The following is a 7,281-nucleotide window of genomic DNA, read 5'->3' as shown; positions in this document are numbered from 1 at the left end:
CACTGTTTAAAGTTTTTTTATTCAGTATGCACAGATACTACGACAGAAATGCGATGTATGCCTTGATTTGATCTTAAAATAACGAGCTGTATTCCAATGTTTGCAACTATAGAAGTCCATAAGGGCTGGACGTGTGCAGATGTTTGTCTACACACATTCCTGGCGTGGCACTATTCCTCCCCTTTGTTAGAAGATTACAGTCATTGGCCAAAGGTCCTGTGGGAGCTGAGCAGCTTTGGAGAAAAAAAAACAAATATTGCCCGCCTTGCTCCACTAAAACCTCATGATATTATGCAGGAAAAATAAGCAGTAGGTGGGATATAGGAGGAAGTTGTGCCCATTAGAGACCTAGTCTGAAGTGCACAGCTAAATATTTCTTTTTCTCTAGATTTTACTGAAACGAACAAAATGTCTTCTTCCTGACAAGAATCCAAAGTTCTTTTTATGACCCAACATCAGACTGGCTGGTGCTTGCGTTACTCATCTTGCGCTGCTTACCCGGGTCCTCTCTGCCCCCATTGGTGTTGGGCTTTGCCCCCACTTCCATCTGCTCTGCTGCTTCCTCCCTTGGGATGTGACTTATCACAGTGTTGATCAAATTGCGGCGAAAGCTCTTGCTGAGGAAATTGTAGAGGAGAGGATTTGCGACACAGTGGAAAAGAGCGATACCCTGCACCACAATGTAGGAGAAGTAAAGGAACTCCACCGTGTTACAGCTGAACAAAAAGGGGTCAAGGTCGTCTATGATCATAAGCAACGTAACCAAGTGGTAAGGAAGCCAGCACACCACGAACACCAGGGAGTACACATGGACCAACCACACGTCCCGCCGCCCCTCCACATCCGGGGCTGTTCTAACAGCACGGGCGATCAGCACGTTGCAAGTAATGATAATGGCAGCTGGGCCCACAAATTGGAAGATCGTACAGAGGAAGGCGACAGACACAAACCACTCGGTGTAGCTGTGCTCAGGCATCATGTAGCAGCCCGGCTCGTCCCACTCTAGGAGATTCACATGAACGTTCTCCAACAGGGCCAAAAACAAGGAAAACACCCACAGGGCTCCACAGATCAGCCAGCGCTGCCGGCCCATCACTGGGAGGAGGGTCGGCAGCGACGGTCTGGTCAGGGACAGGTAACGCTCCAGGGTCATGAAGGCCAGGAAGAAGGAGCTGCTGTAGAAGTTGATCACATAGATGAGGTTGGTAACCTTGCAGAGGAAACCTCCCCATAGCCAAACCTTGTCTAAAGTCACCTCCAGCATGAAGAAAGGCAGGATCACAATCACCATCAGGTCCGACAGGCTCACATTAATGATGCAGAAGAGCACGCCATTGGCTGAGTGACGCCGGCGCCAGTTAACCCAGATGACCAGCAGGTTTTCCAGCAGGCCCACCATGAAGATGAACAGGTAGATCAGGAAGAGGGCGATGCGCCTGTAGTTGGTATCCAGATCGAGGGTGCACTCGTATATGAACCATGGCGATCCGTTATAGAAGCCCAGAGAGTGATTGTGGTTAAGAGTCATGATCTGAAAAGGAGGGCAGAGAAAAAATGCTTCATATCTGGACAGAGTTTAGTCTTACTTTGGGGTTAATCTGATTAAATGTTCAGACATTACACAACGCTGCACAGGAGGTGGAGGAGAAATGTAGAGGTGCTACAGCAGTACAGCCAGAGCAGTCATTCATAACTTTGACCTAAACATTCACACAGCTTCTCTAAAGTATTCACCCCCTCCAACTTTGTCGCATTCACACATTAAAACCACAAACTTTATAAAACATTACAAGAAAGACTGCATACTTCAAAACAGATGATTCAAGTGCAGCATTTGTGTTCAGCCCTCTTTACTCTGAAAACCTGTAATAAAATTCTGTCCTTTTAGAAGCAACCTAATCAGCAGACAAATTTAAGGAATGTTTAAAGAAAATTTAGCTTTAAAAGAATATCCTAAGCTTTGAAAATCTCACAGAGCTCCATTCAGTCCATAATCTAAGAATGTAGGGAACATCATCTAAAAATTAAACTTTAAACCCACTGTTCAGCTAAATAGACAGAGGCAACTGTTTAAATCTGGAAGGGTTGCAAAGATCAAAGAAGGTTTAGAGGGCAACTGCAGGTCATCTGCTTTAAAAATCTTACTACATGGAGCAAAACCATATCCTAGAGTCCTATGAATGTGTGGAAAACAAAAAGTTGGTGCTTTAGAGATGTTTTTCTTCCGGAGGCTCTGGGAAGGGGGTATTGGAAGGTCAATGAAAACGTAAGGTAATCAATGACACAAACAGTCAGAGCAGATTTGGAAATTGTTTAGATCTTAGCATATATTCATGTGTTCAGGTGATCTAGTCAAAGTCCAGGCCTATTTAAAATTGCAAAAAATCCTCTTAAGTTAAACGCGCTCTATTTTATAACGAACATAAAACATCTCTAGACGTGCAAATGCGGTAGACATTTGCAGCTGTGGTTCATTAACGTTTTGAATGAGGCTGATTCCTAGTTACTAATTCAATCATGACTCGAAAAAGTACGTTATTTTTAGGTGTAACTTAACACTGAAATACTGAATACTGAGAACCAAATTAGAATGGAAAAATCACAGTTTCTTTCATTATCTTGTTCACATAAAAAAATACATATTAGAAATAAAATGCATTAATATGATCTACTATTAATGAAATGCTGTTTTGGCAAATTGAGCAAAACCTGAATTTCCTAATCAGATATAACCTAGCACCTTTGGAAGAATTTATAAATCACCCTCAGATCCCAACATTTCCAACTACATCCTACCTTGCTGTGGAAGCTGGGTTGCTGGATTTAAGCAGGAGAAAATCTGCTTGAATCCTTTTCCGTATGCAGGTTTGTTTTCTCACCCCCGAATGAAGCATGCACGAAGGAGACGTCTCCTTCCAGCTCTGATGCTGTGGACTATCTGAGGGATCAAGCTGACAGAAGTCTCTTCCCTCCCACTTCCCCTGAACAAACACACACAGATATCTGACAGGACATCCTTAGTGATGAGAAGTGAGACTAAAGATATGATAATTAGGCTTTCCTCTTAATTTTAATGATTTCAGAGGAACTACGGTGCATAAGAGTATCGCAATCCCTTACATTATGCTCCAATTTTTTTTAGCAATTATGTCCTTCCTCAATGTTTTGCGTGACAATGTTTTGCATGACAATGTTTTGCGTGACAATGTTTTGCATGACAATGTTACCAAACAAGAAGTTAAGACAAAGAAGTTAAGAAATCTGAGCTTTTGCAGCTTGATGGGAAGCATCCACCCATCAGAAAAGCTAATCCAAGATTTTTTGGTAGACAGACACACATCCAAGTCATGATTGCTTCTGCAGAGCTTTCTGCATAAGAAAAATAATAATATATGTAAATGTAAAGGGGTTGAACTAGGGGTTTTTAAAAAGCCAGGAGAATTGATTGTTATGTACAAGAAAAAGTGAACTTGATCATCATTACTGCACTGAAAAAAAAATAAATGAAAGGTTGCGAAACATTTTACTACAAATGTTAAAACCTGCTGGTGAAAAATATTCAATTTTACACTCAGGTACTTTAAAAACACTGCATATTAACTTCCAGAGCGAAAAAGGAGGAAGGGCCATAAATATTTTGCACAATCTATACAAATTCTGCAAACAAGACACAACTGCAGTTCTGGGAGGGATTAGCAACGAGGAAAAGCCTCACTGACTGAAAGGCATCCTTTTCCATCATCAGTGAATGCATGTAGTGTAAAGCACTTTAGTCAAGTCCTCTGACTTGAAAAGGCGTTATATAAGTACAGGTCATTTACCATTGATAGTAAAAATTGAGTAACTGAGAGATTTTTCTAATTGACTTGCTTAGGAAACACAAATCTGGGAAAAAAAAAATCTTAAAATCTTTTAATAAAAAAAACTTGAAGAATTATAAAAGATACAAAAAAACTGAATCATACAATAATAGCTGAAAGTTGTGAAAAACTTTTAAAAGTTGAATGATAGTTTTAGCTTAAAGTATGCAGAAGTCGTTATGCAGAAGTAGCAGGCATTGAAGTTTTAGAGAAATCTTTGAAGTTTTCCTTTCACTTCAATGACATACAAAAAGCAGAATACATTTGAAAAATAGTTCTTTGCAAAAATAATAAAAAGTCTCTACCTGGACCAAAAGTCCCACATGGAATGCAGCTAATAAGCAGCTAAAAATTCAATGGAAGAAATGCAGAAGGAGTAGCAAATCAAAAAATGTACAGAAACACCAAGAGTAAGAAGAAAAATACATAAAGGGAAACAGGTTCTTAATGGTGTGAATGCTAGACAATTTCAACCATTTGGTTTCCACCCATACCATGAACTTTTACTTTTGACCTGCTATAAAAGAGAGAGAGAAAGATCCTCTCTCTTGGTGAGCCATCTTTCCTTAATGGCCTTCTGCGTGTTTGCTTGCAGAGAAGAGACATTAAGGACTGACAGGAAAGAACAATACCAGGAAGTTGTGGCAGGCAGAGTGCATCAGCCTGGCCTTTATCAGCCTGCCTGGGACAGAAAGGGGGTCTTTAACCTAAATATCCTCCTTGTTAATCTGTTAAACAAGCTGCCGTTTGGACTCACATCAGATACTAACAGATGAGAGAACCAGTTTACCGACTGCCATCCGTGGTTTCCCCTCTGATCAAATGATGCTGAACATTTATCAGCAGCTTCTTATGACTGAGAGATTTCTACTTCCATGAGGGCCAGCTGGTTAAAACTGATCTCAGCATCCCATGGAGATAAAACATGAACATTTGTGTTGGCTGAGTTCCATTCTGATTAACAGGACGGGGCTGTGGGGGTCCGGGGTTCTCACCGGCTGTACAGATCAGCAGCGGCTGGCAGCTGACCTCTCCAAGAGCTACCCCACGTCCGCTCCACGGCTCATCCTGTCTAAATGCCATTGCCCAACTCTAATCGTTTCTCTGCTGAAACTATTTGGAACCTGTCAGCAGATCTGCTGAAGCAGGAAGGAAACGGTCAGCAGAAACTTTTTTCCAACAACCTTGTTGAGAGATTCAGAGGAAACCCTCTCAAGTCAGGTGAAAGACGACTGCTGAGAAGCAAAACCATAAACCTGCTTTATCATTTCCAAATCCAGATTTATATTTTAACAAACTGAATTGATGAAGATCAAGAAAGGAGCACCTGCTCCAAAATCAACACTTCAGGTTTTCCTCTTTCTTTAATCTATTGTTCTACCACATTGGTAATTCTGGGGCAAAATATAAACAGTCAAAAGTTGTCTTCTTTCCCTCTTATAAACCAGCAAAGAAGCAGTCATAAGAAACAAAAGGTGCGCCCCATGTGTTTCCCAAAATTCCCATAATTGGAATTATTGATGATCCACATCGAGTTAAAAAAAAATACATAAGTAAAACTTGTGATATGTCATCACCTGGCCAAGACTCTGAGGAAAACCCAAACTCCATCAGGTGAAAGATAAACTGATTAGGAATGATTAACTGGAAACTGCTGCAACATTAATTCCACCATCTGGAGCAGGAATCAGTTACCTCTGCATGTCAAAGAGCTGCTTCCATATTCACTTTTAAAACCATCAGAGGTGTGTATCCTTACACTTTATTCAAAAATGATTGCTCATCCAGTTTAGCAAATATTTAAGAACTGTTCTTTGGAAAAACATAAAGCTTTTTCTGCAAGAAAATTAATTCAAGTATTACTCTTATGGAGAATTCAGAAATAAACAAAAACAATTCCACCACCAACAATCTTTGTGGATATTTTGGGCAGACACTGCATAAAATAACAACAAAAAAAAAAACACCTCAAAGGACTGTTAAATCCACCTTTTTTTTTTTTTTTTACATCCATGAGGGTGCTTACCAAGAAAGAAGAACCTGATCTTTAATTACATTTTTTTTTTCATTTCCTCATAAAACCTTTTCTGTGGAATACTTATAGAAGAGATATTTGGACACAATGAGGATGACTAAAGCTGAGTGTACACACACGCTGGCAAAATTTCTTATGTTCTGATCATTTTCCTAAAAACATACATGATAATATAGTGCAGAGAAACCCCAAAACAAAACCATAACAGTATGTTTAGCATAAAAGTGAGCCATTTACAATGTAAAGCATAGCAGTGGAAGCATCATGCTAAGGGTAAGTTAAGGCACCATTGGTACTGGTACTTCCCACTGTTCAACTTTACTAAAAATCCATAGATACAGTTTTAAGTTTGGACACAGTTGGGCCACAGGATCACTGATCCAGACTAGATCAGACTTGAGGTGCGAATAAAACTTGTTAAAAGATCTTTAACCAAACATGACCTGACTGCAATGTTGTGCAGACACATTGCAGTCAGATGTTCTGACTCCTAAGGCATCAGTGTTTTCACTACTTTAGACATTTCAGACAATATCAGGCTGGTTACTTTGAAGGATCGGCCTCCTCCAAAGTCTATTTTATTCTTGAAAATCGAAACACAAAATGATTTTAAAGACATCGGTCTTCAGGAAGAAAAATTCCAATGTGTTTTGGCATAAGGCATTTTTAGCAGAAACCAAGTCAAAATGCAGGAGCAGTTTGTGAAAAAGTGTCATCTGCTGAGTAAGCACTTCAGTAAAAAGCAAAAGACATGGAAGTTTATGTGGTCTCAATCATTCCAAAATTGGGTAAAAGCTTCCAATGCTTCATAGACAAAGATCTTGGTAAGTCTTGGTACAAGTTAGTTTTAGATGTCAGAAGTCTTTAACTGTGAAAAGGTAGCCATTTGCTTAATAAGGAGGAAACGGCATATTCGGTCTGAGGAGAATATGGATAAAAAACCTAGTTGTGCAAAGTTGAATCTGGAAAAAAAAAGCTTCCAGAACAGCAGATAAAAACAAAAATACAAATCCACTGCTTACCAATGACACGTGTCAAGCACGGTGGAGGTGGACAGATGATTGGGGCTCGTTTTGCTACCACATGATCTAGGAGTCCCTGTTGTTATGACAACCCTCCCAAGCACCCCTAAAAAGTTTAAAGGCAAACAACTACTGCTCTGTAAGGATTTTTAGATAACATTTGTACAGAACATGAAAGCATACAGCTGATTTCAATGTTTTCCTGATGGTCCATAAATGCTCCTGGTAAAATGTTTAGAGAACTGCAGAAAAAGAATGAAAAGATCAGTGTTCCACTGCAGAGGATAGACTGCCCTCTATTGATATTAACTGCAAATGGCATACATTTTATCTGAAACAAGCAGATAAACTTTGTCAGCTGAAA

General features: G+C 39.8%; 1 protein-coding gene across 1 annotated transcript; it reads right to left on the bottom strand.

Annotated features, from left to right (window-relative positions):
* gpr182 (G protein-coupled receptor 182) lies at positions 1–2,963 on the bottom strand. The gene is made up of 2 exons (XM_038309464.1): positions 2,797–2,963; positions 1–1,531 (listed from the first exon to the last, which is right to left on the bottom strand). The coding sequence occupies exon 2, from the start codon at positions 1,526–1,528 to the stop codon at positions 443–445; it is 1,086 nt and encodes a 361-aa protein (XP_038165392.1). The 5' UTR covers positions 1,529–1,531; positions 2,797–2,963; the 3' UTR covers positions 1–442.
* Positions 2,964–7,281: the final 4,318 nt, after the last annotated feature.

The sequence above is a fragment of the Cyprinodon tularosa genome, unplaced genomic scaffold (assembly GCF_016077235.1).
Source record: "Cyprinodon tularosa strain WSP-4 unplaced genomic scaffold, ASM1607723v1 ctg66, whole genome shotgun sequence".
NCBI classification, from domain to species: Eukaryota; Metazoa; Chordata; class Actinopteri; order Cyprinodontiformes; family Cyprinodontidae; genus Cyprinodon; species Cyprinodon tularosa.
The sequence above is the reverse complement of the archived record's forward strand: the minus strand, read 5'-3'. Positions and strand labels throughout refer to the sequence as shown.

Excerpts from the sequence above, each read along its gene's own strand:
- gpr182 (XM_038309464.1), bottom strand. The coding sequence starts at position 1,528 with ATGACTCTTAACCACAATCACTCTCTGGGCTTCTATAACGGATCGCCA.